General features: G+C 41.1%; 1 protein-coding gene across 1 annotated transcript in view; it reads right to left on the bottom strand.

Annotated features, from left to right (window-relative positions):
* The window catches only part of EIF2AK3 (eukaryotic translation initiation factor 2 alpha kinase 3), a 41,379-nt gene that overhangs the window by 15,370 nt on the left and 5,315 nt on the right, over window positions 1-20,694 (bottom strand). The window contains exons 2-4 of the mRNA XM_048942163.1: window positions 20,132-20,261; window positions 4,580-4,774; window positions 1,889-2,019 (exon numbers count right to left, since the gene is read on the bottom strand). Of these exons, the coding sequence (XP_048798120.1) occupies window positions 1,889-2,019; window positions 4,580-4,774; window positions 20,132-20,261 (456 nt within the window). The remainder of the gene's footprint in view (window positions 1-1,888; window positions 2,020-4,579; window positions 4,775-20,131; window positions 20,262-20,694) is intronic.

Genomic DNA, 20,694 nt, shown 5'->3' on the forward strand with positions numbered 1-20,694 from the left:
CCCAGTAAGACACAGTAACACAGCTGTACCAGGAGAGGGAGTGCTAATCCTATAACTGTATCCAGAATACAAACCAAACGAGAAAGAAATCTTGTTGTCTAGCATGACATCCAAGGTTAGAAGACAGCTGATGAAGTAGTGCCAATGACATTAAAGGTATAGTATATGGAGAGGGCAATTAAAAATCATCAAATAATAATAAAGCTAGGTCTGTTTAGGGAAAAACATGTTACACAGTTGATAAAAGCATAAAGCATTTAGGAAGCAGCATTCTACATAAGACATAATTCACTAACAAAGGATATTTTATTTTAAATGTAAGGCTTTCAAGCAAGAGAAGGGATGGTGCTTTCTTTTTTGTTTGTTTCTTTTAATCCCACACAGAAACCGTAACACAGGATCTCTTTGATGGGTAATTTAACAAAGCCAGGACAGCTCATGTTACAGGTTAACATACTCTGAAACTAATATGGCTGTATAAGGAACATAGAGCTCTCTTGCACAGCCTAAAACTCTTCAACTTCTGTAAACAACAAACTGGGACAAAACCAAAATTACTCTCAGAAAAATAAAGAGCTCTTATTTCCACCACATAGAGCTGTAATTATGTTGTAGACAAATACAGAGGGGAAAGAATGGGAAGTTGGTATCTGAAAGAGCAAAAAGAAGGAAAACACTCCTTTAACAATATCTTTGGGTACCCAGGGCACCTCTATTTCTGGCTACAACAACTAAAGAATTCATGTACCAAAGGTACCATGGTATTTTTTTGAAAGGCGTGCAAACAACAAACGTGCTTTCATGACATACCTCTCCCTGGCAGTATCAGTCTCTAAGAATCAAGATTTTCTCTTAAGACTTCTCATTTGCTAATCTAGTAAAGTTCTAATTAGCTTCTTTCTGACAGACTGCAGACACACTATCTGTCAAATCCTGCCGCAAACAGAAGAGGGAGCAGGTGAACAGAGAATGACTAGCTCTCCATTGCACTGGTGGGCAGTTACTGTATCTTTGTATAGCAGCCAGCCTTGTAAACTTGTATTTAAGCATGGTGTTAGCTTGTTGTTTTTTTCAGTTGTTGTTGGGCTGGGTTTTATTGTTTGTTTTGGGTGCGTGTTTTTTTTTTCTTTTTAGAAATCTCAGTGTGCTGGAAACTTCAGAGTGAGAGCATGAGGGAAGTCACAGACCAAAGCAATTTTTACAGCTTGTGAAGAAAAGAACACCTAAATCATGAAACAAAAGGAGATGCAAGAATGAGGCTTTTTGAAATGTCTTCAGTCTTAAAGTGTTCATTTATTGTCAACTTAAAATGAAACTAAAACATCAAGTATAAAAAAACTGTCAGTTACCATTAGTAGGCCAGATTGGATGGGGCCCTGGGCAGCCTGGTCTGGTATTGAATGTACAGGTTGGTGGCCCTGCATGTGGCAGAGGGGTTGGAGATTCATGATCCTTGAGATCCCTTCCAACCCTGGCCATTCTGTGATTCTCTGATTCTGTAAAGAACTTAAGAAGAGAATCAAAAAATCACAGAAGGCTTTCAGGCTATCTCCTGCTATACCAAATGATCAGTTGAAACAAACAATAGAGACATTTATCTTGTGCAGTAGAGAAATGACACACTTTTGAGATATATAGGGACAAGAAAAGTCACTGTCATTTGCCTTAAGAGAAGTAAGTATGGACAAGTACTTTTTCTAATGGTCTAAAACTGAAATTACAGATTTTCTTTTTTTTAGAAACATCGAAGACCAGAAGAGATAAGTGCTAAATAACAAGCCTGTGACATTACTTCGGAACAAACTCCCTCATTCCTTTTCTGCCAAGAGCAAGAAGGTCAAATTCTTAAAGTGTTACGAATTAAAACCTATGTAATTATAATACTCACTTCTCATTACCACTGCGGGGTCCAACAGCACGGACTGTTTTCTGAGTGCGCCGTAACAGCAGTGTGTCCTCCTGCTCTGCCTCATCGTCATCCCAGCGGCGACAGCCCACAGCCGAGCAGATGTACTTCACCTAAGAGACAAGACAAGAGACTCACAGCTTGGAAATGTGAACAGCTTCAAGAGCAAAAAAAAGAGCATCCAACACGAATGTTCAAAACTAACAATTGTTACAGTGCATTTTCAGCTTACAGGGGATATAGAGCTCCTTCCAGTACTTGAAGGGAGCATATAAACAGGAGAGGGTACTGGAAACTTAGCTGTGGCTTAATTTTTTATTGGACATACTGATTTACTTGGTTTATTATTACTGATTTTGTTTGATTTGAAAGGATGAAGAAAGGTTGAGGGAACTGGGCTTGTTTAGCTTGGAAAAGAGCTCTGGGGAGACCTCATTGTGTCCTTCCAGTACTTTAAGGGAGCTTATGAACAGGAGGGGGAACGGCTCTTTACGAGGATGGATAGTGATAGGACAAGGGGGAATGGTTTTAAACTGAGACAGAGGAGGTTTAGGTTAAATATCAGGAGGAAGTTTTTCACACAGAGGCTGGTGATGCACTGGAACAGGTTGCCCAAGGAGGCTGTGGATGCCCCATCCCTGGAGGCATTCAAGGCCAGGTTGGATGTGGCTCTGGGCAGCCTGGTCTGCTGGTTGGTGACCCTGCACATAGCAGGGGGTTGGAACTGGGTGAGCATTGTGGTCCTTTTCAACCCAGGCCATTCTGTGATTCTATCATTCTATGATTTTAGATGTTCAACTTGATGGATGTCAAAAAGCATGGTTTAAGAGAACTGCTTTTGCAAAAAGTTCTAGGAATCCTACAGCCTGGAACATCTTTGACTTACTGACTCTTTGCATAGTTTTCTATTCTAACAGAAAGAAATCGTAGTTCCTCTTTTTCCTATGATATCTATTGACAGAAAGATAATTTCTAGAAGTAGGTTCACAGTATAATTCTGTTTTCGTGCCGTATCTGCCTCAGCATAACTCTATTAACTTCAAATTAAGTACTATTGATCCATATAAAATACTGCAGAGCCATCCCACTTGGTCTTTTCAGCTATTAAAATGGGGTGGGGACCTCAAATTAATGCTGTCACACAGACTTTGCAACAGTCCAATTCTCAAACAGTATTTGGAATACATACAGCCATTTGTGTTGTGAAAGTAAGTTGGACACACTTTCAGGAAGCGTGAATTGACATTACAGTGCCAAGGACAACACACAGAATGGCTCGGGTTGGAAGGAACCTCAAGGATCATGAAGCTCCAACTCTCCCACCACATGCAGGGCCACCAACCTCCCCATTTAAAACCAGACCAGGTTGCCCAGGGCCCCATCCAACCTGGCCTTGAACACCTCCAGGGATGGGGCACCAACAACCTCTCTGGGCAGCCTGTTCCACACTGCCAAAACTTTTAACATGGAAGAGTAAAGCACTATTTCCTGCATGCAGCACCTTTGGCACTGCAAGTCTGGGCCTGAATCACAGCAGGAACTGAAATTACCACTTCCTTAACAGTTGGTACAAGTGCCCTTTGCCATCAATGAGAAAATCTAAATGGTTTCATAAACTACTGCTTTGGACCTTTATCATGAGTGATCGTTACAGAAACTGCAACAGCATTCTACACGAAAACACCTGGTTAAAATGGAAAAAACTGTTATGGCTTGGTTTTGTTTTGAAAACCAAATATTATCATTTTCTTTTTACATGTTCTAAAAACAACATTTCTGATTTTAGCAAATATCTGCTATTCACTACACAAAACATCTGTGATCACTTAAATAATGCAGGAAGTGGAAAGGGGAGGATAAGAAAGTCAAAGGCTAGGACTCAAAAGAATGCAATCAATTCCTGTGTTTTAATCCTTTCTTCCTTCCATTTTTAAAAACACACACCATTTAACTAGAAGATTTCAGAAAAAAAAACCACTTTCTGAACCAGTCAGATAAAAAGTAGTTTTCAACTTAACTTCTGCATGAGTTTAAAATTTAAGAACTCCTAAGGTAGAGTAAACTTACTGGCAACAAGAACAAATCTCAGAAGTTCATGTACCTTGAATGCTTTTCTTGTTTTCAATCAGATACTCTTTGCTAGTTGAGAAAAGAATTAAAATCTTTAATTGTGAAAAACGCATCATCTAAAACTTTATTTGATGTTCAGTAAACTGAACTGTGAAGGCTGTTCCAGGCAGAGCCACATAATAAAGCTGAACTCATCTTCCAATTCTGCAGAAAGGGGTCATTTCTTCCCCTTGCTCTGAATTTGCTAACTCAGCACAAAAGTAATCCAATAGAAGCAAAGAGTTTTTCTCTTAGGTTAGCAAATTGATTCTGCTTAGCAAATGGCAAGTGACACAGGCAGCACAAGGGAGAGAGCAAAAGCTCACACAAGAAGACACTGCAGCGATGCTCTCAGCAGTGTCATCTAACCACAGCTGCTAAGTCTTACTTCAGCCTGCTTCATTTGTTTCCCAAGAAATTTGTACTCTGCTCTTTGGTGCTGTGCAATCATACACCAGAACTGTAGTGCAGCTTAAATCATAAGAGCAATCTACTTGCAAGGTAGTACTAGAAACAGAAGATACACAAATCTGAGACACACAAGACAACTTTTGAAGCTCTTACCTTCCCTGAGTAGGAGCTTAGCCCATAGCTTGTTAAAGACTTCCCCCCAACTAAGACAACATCCTCGCCCAGTTTGTAGGATGACTCAAGAAGAGATTCAACTGTGAAAGGAACTGCTTCCATGCTCTCTCGGTCCCGATCCCACTGGAAAAGATCTCCATCCAAGGAAGGAATTATCATCTTATTTCCAAATACCTAAAACAAGCCAACAGAACATAAGTTACTACTTCTAGCAAAACATACAGAGATGCAAAATGAAGCACAGCGTGAGCATGTATAGCGATTTACACTGCAGCACCTTATTTTATGGTTTTGTATCCCAGAATCTTATTTTTCAAAATTACAAAGAACACTTTCATGTTAAAAAGAACAAAAAATTACAAAGAACACATCATGTTAAAAAACAATTCAGTTCTAACACTTCCTCCATTTTAAGCATTCAAAGCACAATCAGTTGATTTCTATAATCCAAACAGAGAAATAAGGGTAGAAGTAGTCTTGAAGAGACTCAACAGTGGCTGAAAACTAAGCACGTTATTGTGATTGTTTCAAGACAGTGGCATTCTAGGTAAAGCTCTAAATTTCTACACCTTTCCCAGAGTGAATTTAGTAGTAAATACAGAACTGAGCATTCCCTCCAGATCAGACAACTAAATTCTGTTCTAAAAGAAAAGCTCAGGCTGTATGTGTACTCTTTTGCAAGTGATGACTACACCAGAAAAGCCACCCTCCTTTAAAGCAGACAGAGCAACAACCATTGACAGACCTTACACTGCATTTATGGCTTTTCAAACAGTAAAATCCAACTTCTCCCCAGATCGCCTTATGCTTACACACAGATCCCTTCAAATTCTGATTTTTCTTAAAGCACACAATAGGTCAAACATTCTTCACTGGGATACAGTTTCATCCATTACACAGATATTCAAGGAGATCCTCATTCGGAAGCATGAGTCATTGCCAATGAGTACTAAGGGACTTATTAAGAAACTCATTATCAGCATGATAGACCATAACTAATACTGTGGAGCCGCGGTGGCTGCGCCCATCAAGGAGAGAAACCGTAATCCCTCTAATCTTAGCTTTTGAGGATATGGATTAACATGGAAGATTTTAAGGCTTTTGCAGACCTTCTGTCCATTTGGGCAGTACGCTACAACATAATTACATTATATTCAGACTCCTTACACATTCTAAAGACTACTTCTGGTACATGTATATTAGTTACTTCAAAGGAAACACACACACATGATCCAGGAGTTTTCTGCTTGGATTTAATTTAAGTTCTGATGTTACATCTTCGATTGAAATGCTCTCTAACATGAAACTTCTTATTTTAACTGGGTTGCACAAGAGCATACAGCACAAGCTGAGATTCACATAAAGAGGAAGGAAAAGAAAGATCTTGTCAATGTGCATGTGTCATGACTGACCTCTTTTCTTGCAGTGCTTGGATATACCTCATTCAGAGAAGAAGTTTAGGGCAATTACCTGATAATGCTGGTGACTGCCCCTAAGATCCCTAAGGGTTCTAAGACCAATGCTTCCTGGCTTTGAAAAGCTGCATGATGACTGACAATTAAAAATTCTTCTCAGGAATATAACATGTAATTGAAGAGATGATAAAAATAACCGCATGAATAGCAGTGATCTTTTTTCTTTTTTAAACAAAGCAAAATGAAGTATGTGTATTTTCCTCCTGGATGTTTACATTGTAACTAAAAAAGGCCAAAGCATACCAGAGGAGACACTGTGAGAGCTGTGATCCACAAAACATGCTGCAGAATGGTTTTCCAAGGAGGGGAAGAGGACACGTACACATATACATGACTGGATACGTGCATAGAAATAAAACAATAAAAAGCAAACTTTTGTGCAGGGGGTCATTTGCAGAAATCACGTGATTAGTATGAAAATAAAGCAAACAAAAGGTTTATATAAACATTCATATGCAAGAGAAGCCTTGTGATCTTTAGAAACAAAGGCATGCAGATCGTGGAAAACACTTTTTAATAACAAAAGAAGCCTGTGCCAAACTTATAGCCTTAAGCAAGCTTGAGTACTTTGTTACAATATTCAGCACAGAAAAGTAGCATCAAAAAATGTTTTTGTAATATAATCCTTCAGAAGCACATAATAACAATCAAAATTTTTAGCTTGAGCAGTACTGCATTAATAAATTATCCATAAGGCTTCCTCCCACACCCGGTTCAGTTACCTGCACGTAATTTGGAGAGCTGTGCTTTATCTCCAGCAATACAGATATCCCATATGAAAGAAAAAAGAACAAACAACAGACACTGGTCTTTTCACAGGCAACTTTCCAACCAACCAAAAGCTAAAGCAGCTCCTATAGCACTGTGTTTCAGCACACAGAGCCCCAGTCAGGCAAACCCTGTTTTGCCACCGAGGTGTCACAGCTCTGTCTGTGAGCCACATACATGTGAGCAGTCCTACTCTGTCTTCTGGATCAGCAGCACTGTGCTACTACTTCAGTTTCCTGCAGAACAGCTACACGCACCCTCATCTCTCAAGATATGCCAGCAAGGACCTGAGGCTGACTTCAAGCTGGAGCCAGAAGAAATTCAGCCAGGCCACCAGCCAGCTAAATTCATATAGCCTGGCCAAGCTACACACATGCTGCTGGCAGCCAGACAGCTACTTGTGGGTTCAGACTTCCAGATATGCTCCCTGGAAGTCACAACAGCAGGGGCTGTGTGGCTTGGTATACTCAGAGCACCTTGCCATCACTTCGCAAAGTGAGGTATCTTTTCTGAGCAAGGGAGGCTCTCAATTAACTCTGTGAGCACTGGGCACAACGTGACACATGGCACTCTGAGCATTTCTCTCATTTTGAAGCTCTCTCTCCAAGGCCTCAGCAGTAATTTTGGGAAAATTTTCCTCAAATTAGCACAAATGTTGGCCATTTCTGGGAACAACACACCCAAACCCCCAGTACAGAATAAGCTCGCTTAGCAGCACTTGTTTGTATGCTCCCAAGATATGAGTCAAACCAGGTCATGCCTTGTATGCCTTCAGAAATTTTCCAATGGTAGCTGCTCATCTGTTACAGCCTTGGTCCTCAGCAGCCACAGACAACAGATGAGACTGCTCTGGTTAGCTCTGCTGATCACCTGCCCATGCTCTCAACCTTGGGAATGTGCCCACGGGAGCAGAGTGTCCTGTGTGACATTGGAAACAAAGGCTGAGAAAAGGCACAGCTGCTGCTGGTGAACACATCAGAGCAGCAAGTACAGGCAGCAGAAAGTCACAGCACTGAAGGACAAAGAGAGGAGGAACGGATGGGGTTAAAGTGACCATGGATAAGTGCAAATAGATATTCTGGTTATCATCCATCACAAACAAGGTATTTCATAGAAAGCTCCAACTGGATTAACAGAAGCAAAAAACAACTTCAGCTTCTAAGATGAATCTTTCTATTAATGGGAACATGTGACATGGCAGAAGTGGGGATTGTATCTGATTAGACAAAGCTCCTTTATCACTAAAACAGCTTTATTCAAGTAAGGGAACTGGTATGCAAACGTGTATACTTGCAGGTGCAGATATATCCATATAACAGAAGGGCATCTGTGGGCACACAAATGTGGTTCTACATGCAGAGGCTTCAGGAGCACAGAAACAGTATCAATTCCTCAGAGTTGTACAGCTCTAGTAAATCAGAATCAGCAAAGGGACTTTCCTTGAAAGTATAGCAGCTAGCATCGGCATGCAGCTCAGGTAAAGGAATGACATCACCCTGTATCTCAAAAGCATTACCTCATCTCCTAATCCAAAGAGTGAGTCACCCAGGCAGTCAGCTGCAAATCTCTTGGCACAGAAAATGTAGGTTACCACGATGCACTTACACATTCCTCTGATCTGTCAATGTAAATAGCTATTTGTTCAGCTTCACTGGTCAGCAATATGGCACATAATTGTTAAGTAGCTTGTCTTTCAGAAGTAACACTTTAAAACAAACAAAAAACAAACAAAAAAACCCAACACATTAACTATGGAGCCCTAAACAACGCTGCTCTTTTTGCTCATTAAGAGTTTGAAGCTCAAGTTGTCCATTGGCTCGGCGCAGGGTGCTGCAGGCCTATCAGCAACGCGGGCTGCTCAATCTCCAGGCCGACGGGGTGAGGTAATGCAGTTTCTAAAAAGCCTTCACAAAAAGCAAAAAGGCATAACGATCCGAAATGGCATACGCTACCAGGGAATTTGCTGTCTAGACTTTTTACTGGAAAGGAGGGCGCTGCATGAGAGCTCCCATGCCAGGTTGAACCGGCGCAGGGAGAAAGCTGCTGATTTATTGTAAGGAAGAAAAAAAAAGGTCATGTAAACAGAGATCAAAAAGCTTCCACGAGCTGTTTAACAGCAAGCGTAACATTCATTTCCATACCTAGCCATCCTTACCATATAAAATGCAGACATCTGAAAAAAAAGTGATGCCAAAACAGTCAATACTGCTATCAGACGTGCCAGACTTCCCAGCAGCTCCAAGGGAATAACTCATCAGAGGTAAAATACCTTCCTTAGAATAAGAAGCAGAATTTATTTGTTTTTCCAACACTTCAGCTTGTGGATTTCAAACCTTACTCTGATCATAAACTACCATTGCTGTAAGAGCTTCAGTACAGTTACTAATTAACTAAGCTATTTGACCTTAAATAAAGGTTCCAATTCTTTGTCTCTGTGATTGCATCTACAGTAAAATTACTGTAACAAACAAGATCAAAGCCAACATCAGGTGTGCTCTTAGAGCTACTTCAGTGAGAACTGTGTCTTTTAAACTCCTTTAAAATTCATCCAGGGAACATACTAAGAGAGAATATTAGCATTTTCATTATAAAGGCTGGAAAGAAGCAGCTACACAAATCAGGGAAAGAAAAAGCAATCACTTCACATCCCATGTATAAAAAGAAACTGCAGGCATGTACAGTAAGGTTACCTCTATACTAAGCTTCTACAGTTTTTTAGGTCTCACGCAGGGCATGGCCTTACAGTGCACCTAGCTCAGGTTTGTCTGGAACTGATTTATTAACCACCTTCTCAATACACGTGCTAGGAGGTATCTGCACAGATACACTGGTTTATTTCTTTCTTCCAATAGGAAAGCTCATTTCTGCTCCTCAGCCTGGGTTTCAGGATGGCTGATGCACATTTTCCCTTCAGAGTCCCTGCTGGTTGCTGCAGCACAGGTTACACAAAGACAACAGCATTACTAACAGGCAAACCCTATTCAAACAGAAATACACTGTTGTGAAGGGACCAGCCAGAATAAGGACACACTTTTCTTCACACTTTCTTATAAGAGTTACCTATTTCTGCATAGCAGCTGTTTGCAAATCATGTACCTGCTCCTAACAGCATCCTATTTCTGTTAAATAGCATACACACTGAAAACATCTTCAAGACCAGTGCACTGAGAAAGGTTGCACCTGAACTCTGATATATCAGTATTTTCTGTTGCAGTCTGGGGAGGCATCATAAGACCTTCCTGCTCTGAAGAAGGCAGCCTATGCCCAAGCAGCACATCAGAGCAGTTAAGGAAGTAGGTTTCATCTCAGTCAGATTGTGATACAGTGAAAAGGCACACCAGCTTTGCATAGGATTAGCGAGCACATGTGATTTTAAAACCTCAGGATGACTTTTATAACTGTGGTTCACCCAGAAACAGGAGTTCACAGGATTAATGAAATGTCCAAATCTGCTCCTCTGCTCCTGCCCATAGTAAGATCCATACAAAAGTAGTTTTAATACATTCTTTTCTTCTTTCTCCACCATGTCTTATACTCCACTACCTGATAGTGTCTGTTTCATCTTCCATTGGTTAGAAAAGATTGGACCAAGACATGGACTTAACTTTCAAGGTCCTGTGTATCACGTATGATTAGTGCAGAGTACAGCCACAGAGCAGAAGCAATGCTATAAGCCTGTGCCTAGACAAATAGTAAGGAAACTGTTTGGAAACTCCTTTTTTTTTTCCCCTCCCTCCTCCTTCCTCAAAGCAACATCTACAACATACTTCCAACAACTTCAACCTCAGCAAGTTTGCTGATGAGACGAAGTTGGGAGGATTGGCTGACACGCCTGAAGGCTGTGCTGCCATTCAGCAAGACCTGGACAGGCTGGAGAGCTGGGCAGAAAGAAACCGGATGAGGTTTAACAAAAGCAAGTGTAGAGTCTTGCATCTGGGGAGGAATAATTGCATGCACCAGTACAGGTTGGGGGATGAGCTGCTGGAGGGGAGCTCTGCAAAGAGGGACCTGGGTGTCCTGGTGGATGACAGGTTGGCCATGAGCCAGCAGTGTGCCCTTGTAGCCAAAAAGGCCAATGGCATCCTGGGGTGCATTAAAAAGAGCGTGGCCAGCAGGTCAAAGGAGGTGATCCTCCCCCTCTACTCTGCCCTGGTAAGGCCTCATCTGGAGTACTGCGTCCAGTTCTGGGCTCCCCAGTACAAAAAAGACAGCGATCTCTCGGAAAGAGTCCAGCGGAGGGCCACGAAGATGGTGAAGGGCCTGGAGCATCTCTCCTATGAGGAAAGGCTGAGTGAACTGGGTCTGTTCAGCCTTGAGAAAAGGAGACTGAGAGGGGACCTGATCCAGGTCTATAAATATCTAAGGTGTGGGGGGCAGAATGGTGAGGCCGGACTCTTTTCAGTGGTGAGTGGAGACAGGACAAGGGGAAACGGCTGGAAACTGCAGCATAGGAAGTTGTGCAGCAATGTGCACAAGAACTTCTTTACAGTGAGGTGACGGAGCACTGGAACAGGCTGCCCAGGGAGGTGGTGGAGTCTCCTTCTCTGGAGATGTTCAAGACCCGCCTGGATGCCTACCTGTGCTACCTGCTGTAGGGAACCTGCTTTGGCAGGGGGTTGCACTCGATGATCTCTGGAGGCCCCTTCCAACCCCTACAATTCTGTGATTCTGTGAACTTTATTAAATGGCTGTGTTTGGTATCTCCAGCATAATTCTACACTTCAGATCTTAAAACCTGATTGAGTGTCAGGACCCTTGCAGCTTACAAAACTGCTTCCTACACTGGAGCAGTGCTAACAGTAATATATGACAGCAGCAGAGCAGCTTGAGAATTAAAACATTCCTTGCCAGCACAGGGGTACAGTATTGCATTTGGCTCAAGTTAGCCATTAAAAGAATTAGTGCTGCTCTGTCCTCTGCCCTCCCTTGAGCAGCCATGCAGTGAAACAGGAAACTGCAGCATGTTAACTAGACTGCCTTGGCTTCAAAAGAGATCAGTTCTCCAACACTGTGTTGTGCAATCAGATCCCTCTTCTGAAGAGCAGCAAACTAAAATACCACTGTTACTTTAATCACAGTCAAACAAGGCTTGGGATTTTGACTGCAGAGATGCCAGCCTGCTTTGCTGCCATGGTAACAGACTTTTAAAAAAAACTGTTCTCCTTAATAATAATAATAAAAAAAAAGCGCACAGTACTTTAAGAAAGATTTTATTTTGACATTATTCCATCCCCCTCTCTTTAACACTAAGTTTTGTTTAAAAAAAAAAAAAAAAAAAAAAAAAGAAGACTTCAATAGTATTCTGGAAGTTCAGAGTGGTCCTTTCTAAAGCACTCTGGAGCTGCTGCTACTGAGTCTACCCCCTGAGGTCACTGAAACCAACAGCATGTAGAGGAAAAGGTCAGTGAGGAAAATGAAGATTATGCCAAACCTTTCACCTAGAGAAGCAGGCACTGTATGGAAGGTCATTAGTCATTACGTCAAAATTGGTATTGTTCCAATACTGGGATGTCTGAAGATGTTTTAACTCCTCTTCAGCATGCAGGACTATCATAGAATGGCCTGGGTTGAAAAGGACCACAAAGCTCATCCAGTTCCAACCCCTGCTATGTGCAGGGTCACCAACCAGCAGACCAGGCTGCCCAGAGCCACATCCAGCCTGGCCTTGAATGCCTCCAGGGATGGGCATCCACAGCCTCCTTGGGCAACCTGCTCCAGTGCATCACCACCCTCTGTGTGAAAAAATTCCTCCTATCTAACATCCCAATATCTAACCTAAACCTTCCCTGTCTCAGTTTAAAACCATTCCCCCTTGTCCTATCACTATATGGGCTTTTATAGCATCAATAAGAAGCTAAGCAAGATGCTTCACTTAAGAGATGAGCAGTAACATGACCCACATCACTTCAGCAGTCCAGGATTTAAGCTGATCTCTGCCAGGCTGGCTGTGCTTCTTCCCTGGTCCTGCCTGGACAGGGTCTTTTAGATAAGGACACAAAGTCCCAAGGTTAGGGGAAGACGGAGTCACAGAGCAATTCCTATGAGAAAAGAGATCCCAATAAAGGAGAACAACAAAAATTGCAAATGCATCCTCTTTGTTCAAGAACACAAAGGTTGTAGTGAAGTTCGAGGACAGAAAGCATGAAACATGCAGGGATCTTGAAAGATTAACAAAGTTACCTGTGCATGGAGGGTAAAGTCCAGATGAAATTTTGGAAATGGGATAGCAGCAGCTGTGCTGTTGAAGGAATGATTTGCTGAGCTGTCTGAAATGTTTAACGCTTGAAACAAGCACTTCCTTTTACAGATAAAGTTACAGGCCAGAAGTTCAAAAGCAGTGCAGGGCAGAATCAATCACTTTGTTGCATTTTGGACAGCCAGGTTCCAAGTACCCAAGTCATTCTTGCTGTTCTGAAATGAGTGTTTGCCTAGGCATCACTAGAGCCAACCCATTTCAAAACAGAGAACACTGGAGCTGCTTAACAACCAATACAAAACATGCAGTGTACCATATGTAATTAAATTAAAGGCTACTACAAAGATAACTAAACAGAGACAGCAAGATGATGATAAAGGACCTTTTCAAGATTTGCTGCAATACATTTTGACCACGCCTGTCAGCATAACAGATGAAAGTTGGCCATAACCATTAACCCTGCCTGAGTGACTGTCAGGGAAAACTTTGCTGGCAGTGCTCAAGGAAGAGCATTGTGAGAATTAGGGCTGAGTGCTCTGATATCACACCAGCCATAACACTTCGTTATTTCAGCTCCCCACATGCCCTGGAACAGTTGCACCCCCTCCCCCTCAGACATTGTTACAGCACAAGTTAGAGACACATGTCTGCACTTTATCAGAGCTTCATCAGTGCTAACTACTTCAAGTGTCAGCAAAAAAGCCACCAAGCTGCTGTTATAGGAAGCCCTTTTTTTCTTTAATTGCATAAGTCATTAAACTTAGATTATTGTATTTGAGGATGTATTTATCAAAACAGCACAAGGTCACTCTTCTAAGCAACAGATCTACTTGTCACCCAACCAAAACACATGCTGCTGCAGCACATTAATCCCTAATTTTGCTCAAGTGTCAATTAGCAATTCCCCTTAACAAGTTCCTACAACAGCACAACTTCTAGCCGTGCAGATACTTAAAAACAATTTGTCTTTTGCTAATGAAATTTTGTCCACTAAATATTAGAAAAATGACTGCCAGGAGAATTATCATTTTAATTTCACCCAGAAACCAGCAAAGACCTACACTCAGCAACAGGCAGCAAGGCTGCAAAGCATTCACTGCTTTACTGCCAAATGCACCTTGCATGTTGCCAGCAAAATAAAAAGAACTGTCTGGGTCATCAGTAATCATAATACATCTGTGTAGTTAAAGAGCAGTCACATCTATTCTCTTCTTGTAAAGCACAGGCTCCACTCCCCTTGATAGCCCTAATAAGCCTTTTCTGTCTCAATTGCAATTAGAATTTATCTTCCTTTGAAGTACAATTCTGGACACTCACTTCTCATTCATTATGAGCTTTTCCAGGACCATTTAAGACTCTAATATCTCTCTGTGCCCTCAAGCAGTGTAGGATCACATTTCCTTCCCCTGCAGAGGAATAGAGATGGCAGCTGATAACCTGACACAGGACCTCTTACCACACAATATTCAGTTATAAACCAACCACCTCTAACCCTCAACAACACTGCTATCAATCCCCACATCTTGTGTTTCATTCAGGATAGTTTAATTCCATTTCTATTACAGGCAAGATGTATAATGGAGAACTGGCTTATGCCTTCCTCCAGAGGAATGACATCTCCAGCAACAGAAGCATTTGGTGGTCCTGCATCTACCCCAGCAGTATACAAAAAACAAGGAAGAACTACAGGACATGAGGAGCTCTACTAATATGCATTTCCAGACAATTACAAGTATATCACTTTACCTGTCAGGAAATAGGATTCCTCCAAGTTACGTGCCTCAATAACAAGTCAATCATTTTACACACTCTGTCTACTTAAACTGAGTGGCAATCTGGGGCTTTGCACCTGGCTACAGCATAGAACAGCTGGAAAATAATTTTGCAGCACCACTAGAAATTTTAAACATTTTTATTCTTCCCCTTCCAGAGTAAAGTTCTGCTTTTGAGAGTTTTGCACATACTCTGAAGCATAAGACCAACTTCTCTGCGGATGGCAGACAGACCTTGCTGCACAGCATTTGCTCCTGCAAGCAGCCTGAATTGTGCACAAAGCCAAGTGCCAAGCAGAACAGATTGCCTCTGTTGCTGACGTGTCCTGTGCCAGATGTTTTAAGATGCACGAATACATTAAAAGTTAAGATTAACCCTAGTGAGCCAGGCAGAACAACTTGCTTGTAAGGCAAAAAGCGAGAGCCGAGACAGCCATTTTCTCAGTGCTCTTGTAGATTGGATCGTATCTCCTTTTATTTTACCCAGTGACTGCTAGGAGCAACGGGGAAGATTTGTACAGGTTTGATAGAAATTCGGAATATTCAACACTGTAGTCAAAAGCTGCTATAATAACCCTCTAAGTGAAAGCACTCAAACAAGCTTGACTGCATGACTGACAGTGAAGTATTCCCCACCCATACCCAAAAAACACACCTCAGCTTCCCATTGGATGATATTTACAGAAAGTGACTTAATTAAAAACTAACTAAACTAGAAACCGACGGGCCAAACAAAAAACCTCATTTTAAATCAGGTTAATAAAATGCTGCTGCAGGGATGCTGTAAGCGATGGGTGTGATTTTCCTGCAGCTGATGTCACAAGATTTCTCTTTCAAAGAGACAGTCAAATTATTCACCCACTCCCAGCCTCTGCGAGGGCACACAGAAGAGAATCCACAAATCAAAAGCCAGGACCCCAGAGGACACGCTGACCTCTCATCTTGCCCTGACCTGCTGCACTGAGGGTTTGGCAATTTCTTCTGTAAGAGGCCAAAGGAGGAGTGAGGCTGAATCTTCCCCTGTGTTCCCAAAACAACCCAGGATAACTCACATCCCTCTCTATCCAGGACTGGGTGCAGCAGATGCTTTATCCAATGTGCAGCAAAGTCCAAGCAGTTAGCACCTGAAAGTGACTGGCTTTGCAGCAGAAATTCTCATTCCTTTTCTTTTAGGAAACCAAAGCACTGAAAATTCTACATGTTTATAACACAGTTAAAGCAACAAACAAACAAACCCCAAAACATTTATATTGCATATTAAATGCTGTTACTAGCAGAGATTTGGAGACCTTGAAATTGTTTCACAACTGCCTGCTCTAAGCAGCAGCCTTGTACTCCAAAGGAGAAAAAAGGAACAAACTGCTGAAGATATCCATAGACCCACTTTGCATACAATACAAACAGATTCGTGCTGACTTCAGAGTAAAACATTTTTGCATCTTTGCATTTCTCTGAAGGAAATCCCAGGCTATACTGCAAAAACAAACAAACAAACGAACTCTGGCACTTATGACCAAAAAAAGATCTCACAGTTCCTTGAATTGGTAGCAAATCTTGTTTGGTGTGGCTACACTATGAACTTTTAGAGTGATAAGGGTGTAGGTGACTTGCTATAATATACAAACCTCCATTTTTCCAGTGTATGGTGGCATGTTTATTATGGCTCCTACAATGTCACATCCATGGACTCAAATGCTTTTTGTTCCATAGTCTCAAATCTCTCCAATAAGAAAAAAAAAAATAATGCAGTTCTTACTTGGGGATGAGTCCATAGCAACAGAATTATGACCAGGGCAGTTACTTTTATCGAGTACATTCCCATATACCCTCTACCTGGACCACTGAAAATACAACTGGTGCCACTCTGCCGGGCTGAACTCCCTGCAGTATTCCTGACAGCAAAGAAAAAAAAGAGTCATGAATCTTTAAGCTGTTACTGTCACATCACCACAATGGAGCATGCTACTTGCTTTTTCTCTTTCTTACACCAGGAGAAAAGCCACCAGCTTTTCCACAGCAGTATCTTTACAGATGATCTACCTTTTAGCCTGCCTCCTGTCACCCGTTCTCCAGCCTCCCTTTGTCATGCTCACCTTTACTGGCTGGTCATTTGAATGCGCTGCCAAGCTTACATTAATTCTCCTTGTGTAACTGAGAATACATGAAAGAGACAGAATGCCATTAAGCAATTCAGTATGAAGCTATGCAAATAAGAGAACACATCGCCCTTGTTAGTACATGACAACAGTCTCGTAACAGTGTGTTATAAACCACTTCCATTGCTTGAGAGGCAGCTCTAATTTTAACAGGTCGACTCTCCAAAATGTGTTCTAACTACAGATGGTGCATTCAATAAAAAGTTTAAATTTAAAGAGTAAATGTTTTTCATTCAAATTAAGTTCACTTGTGGGAAAGGTAAGCTTCAATGACCTCACCCTGAACTTCAGCAGGCAATCTTCACGTGCAGGTAACGATAAATATTGACTGTGCAACACGCAGCATGGAGAGAATGGCTTTTCATTTGAACAGCAGCTGAAGTTTTGATGCACAAGGCTGAAATGCAATCTCATACATTTTCAGCACTGGCACACTGACCATGGTTTTGTACACTGGAGCTTTGAGACAAAGAATTTTACTATTTTAGTTACCCAGACAAACAATCAGTAGTTCAGCAGACTCTCCTTTCTAATTGATCTGTTCACACGACAAATGATGAACAACTCTTTTTGTCGGCATCTTAAGAAGTAGTTTCAAGATCTGAAGTGTTTGACAGAGCTGCTGGAACATTTGAAATCTTACTCTCTTGCTTTCCTAATTAACACACAAGCTCCAAATAGACAAGTTAACACTTTGCAAGCAAGCAAAGGCAGTAACTGCAGTTTTATTAAACAATTAAAGATTGAATTCTTCATGTCTCTTAAAGCACATTTAGAAATGGATTTGATACTTTGGCACCAGGACTTGGAATTGATTGCGCTCTCACCCAAAATCAATGCAAGTTTTACAAGAGTTAAAAAGAACCCAGACACAGCAGCACACACTCCTGGTTCTGAAGGAACACAGTAACACTCCAAATGTAATGCAGAAGGAATTTGCCACCTACCATTCCTAGCAAGGTGTAGATAAACAACGTACATAATTACGCTATTTTAAGTGGAAGATAATATTCTGGTTGTAAGCAGAGAGAACTTTATACCTCAAAAATGCTGGAAGAGAAAGAAGAAGTAATTACTTGGGGTAAAATGCCACGTGCCCACACAGAACAGAAGCACCGAAGTGGAAAGACAAACAGTGAGACCCTGGGGAATTTAATATGCTGACTCAAAATACAGATGGCCCAACAACACTAATGAAACCAACTTCAAATAGTCCCTAAATTCACTATGAAATCTTTCAGCTGAATACTGGTGTTTAAATACTGAGACATTTTAATGTAGTTAACGTGGAATGCTCATTACTTAAGTTTTTTATAAGCTTTATGTCTCAACAAAGGCTGTTCTAAAAGGCCTACATTCATAATTCTTAACAGCTTCTAAAAGGTCAGAATGAACCGTTACTTACTTTTATCAGTTACCTCTCCATGTTAACTGCCAAAAGCCATCGGTGCTTTGGCCACAGATGCAGAAATGAAACAGTTTGAAAGCCTCTCAGAACATTTCCCATATACATAACATTCAAACTGTAATTTAGGGATTCCCATAACTTACTAACTTGCAGTCAGACAAATGAACTAAACAGTGCATGAACAAAGTACAATTCCTGCTGTTCAGGCATCCACCTTCAGTTTCTAAAGTCACACCACACTGTAAGATCAAAACTCCAACCAGTTTAGACACAAAAACAGATTTTTAAGAAGACTCATCCAGTACTACATGCCAGAATTCTTGGTATCTGAATATCTTGAACCTGGGCTCATGTCTTAGTTTGTAATGAAAAATTATTTTCTTTGTACAGATTACAAATGTTTGTTTTATACGTGGTGGTTCTATTTCTGCTCCTAATCTGAAACTGTTCACAGCAACTGGTTATCAGGCCAATATTTCAAGTTCCTAGTACAAAAGATATCTGTGAAGATGACAGTTCCTACTGGACACCTTCCTTACCAAGCTCATTATAGCCTTCATATTCTTTTCAGTTCTGCTGTAGAAAAAGTTTGAAAAAGTTCTTCTTTCCCATAGTGTTTCTTTTACAAAAGAATATAAATACAAAAATATATCTGAACAAGCATCAGAAGATTGCATCTGGAAATACAAGTCTCTCAGAAACAAGGGAACACGGGTCAACATTCACTTCAGTTTTGCAGTCAGTCTGAGCTGCTTATTATCAGCTCTCACCCTTCAACTACCAGCTCTCACCCACAGCATCAAACCAAACCTTTCAACAGAGGTCACGTAGATGTAAAGGGGAGCCACAAACAATCACACTCATGCAGACTGAATAACCATCATTCAATTTTCATTCTTTGCTGTTCATCATGTAAAAGTATGGTATAGGACTGGTTATCAACTTCAACCATCTGTGACAGTGAAGGACCAAGCATTTTGTCAGCACCACAAACCACTTCATAGTTGGTGTTTTTACTCCTCCTAATTCTAGGAGAGCTCAGTATCAAATCATGGATTATTTCGTTAATGTAGGAAGAAAAAAAGCAAGAAAACTTCTCCTAATTTCTAGCTTAAATGAATTTAAAACCAGTGGAAATACAACCACTGATGGAGGAAATGGCACCAAACAAGATATTTAACTCCCTAAATTTCCTTGTTACAGCTTATCTGCAAGAAATGATGCAACCCTCCCCCACTAAGTCCTTCAGCGTGACCTTCAGTGCTCCATTTCATCACTAATACATTCTATTTCATTGCTAATACATTCTATTTCATAGGCAGCCTGCTTATCTAGTATAAGAAACAATCTTTTGTTCATTTGTTAAGTCACAAGGACTTTTGCTTTTGTTGAGAGGAAAGAAAAAAAGTGACAGGACTTGCCAAAACATACTCCAGTAACACAAAGCAGATGATCTTTCTGTTCCATTCAAATTTCAAGTAACTTGTTTCCAGTCAGCAACAGCACACAATTCCCAAACCCAGTTACATCATCTCGCTTGATAGTTACCAACCCTGCCAATAGTAGGACCCACTCAAGTTTGAAACAGCAACATGATGTAAGCCTCACAAAAATAAGTTTGAGACCAGCTGTCAAACTTTGTCCATACTAGTTTTGCTGCATTATTTAATAGATATTAGATATAGAAGAAATGGCATTCAATTCATCACTGACAATTCTGTTTCAGAAGACAGTCAGGAGAAAGATCAAGCCTTACCTCTGGTTTACTGAGGCTGGATGACACCAGAGAACCTGATCCCACATCCAGGTCCCATTGTTTTCTTCCACTATTCTCAGGATCCAGCGCAGCAATTCGCCCATCCAAAGTGCTGATAATTACTAAAGATCTGCAAGTGGAAACATCCAGAGTCAAAACCTCAGCAACAGGTAGCTGAAATCAGATGTTTTCTAAAGTTGGAACCCCACTGCGTTAAGTATAAATCTATGCTGACATGTGCCACAAAACAGCATTTTGTTCTACCCCGACCAACAAGAAGAGAAAACATAATCCTGTTGCTGAGTATCAAACTAATTTATATGCTATAAGACACTCTCAGAGTTCATTCCCAAGGGAGAGAGCTGATTTCTTGGTCCTACATGCATGTGATACCACAACAATACAGGATGACATCTTTTAAAGTAGTTATGAACTGTATAGATCCAATTGATTTCACAGAAAACTTTAACATGTCAAAGAATCTTAGAATGGCCTGGGCTGAAAAGGACCACAATGCTCATCCAGTTCCAACCCCCTGCTATGTGCAGGTCACCAACCAGCAG

The sequence above is a fragment of the Lagopus muta genome, chromosome 4, assembly GCF_023343835.1.
Source record: "Lagopus muta isolate bLagMut1 chromosome 4, bLagMut1 primary, whole genome shotgun sequence".
NCBI lineage: Eukaryota > Metazoa > Chordata > Aves > Galliformes > Phasianidae > Lagopus > Lagopus muta.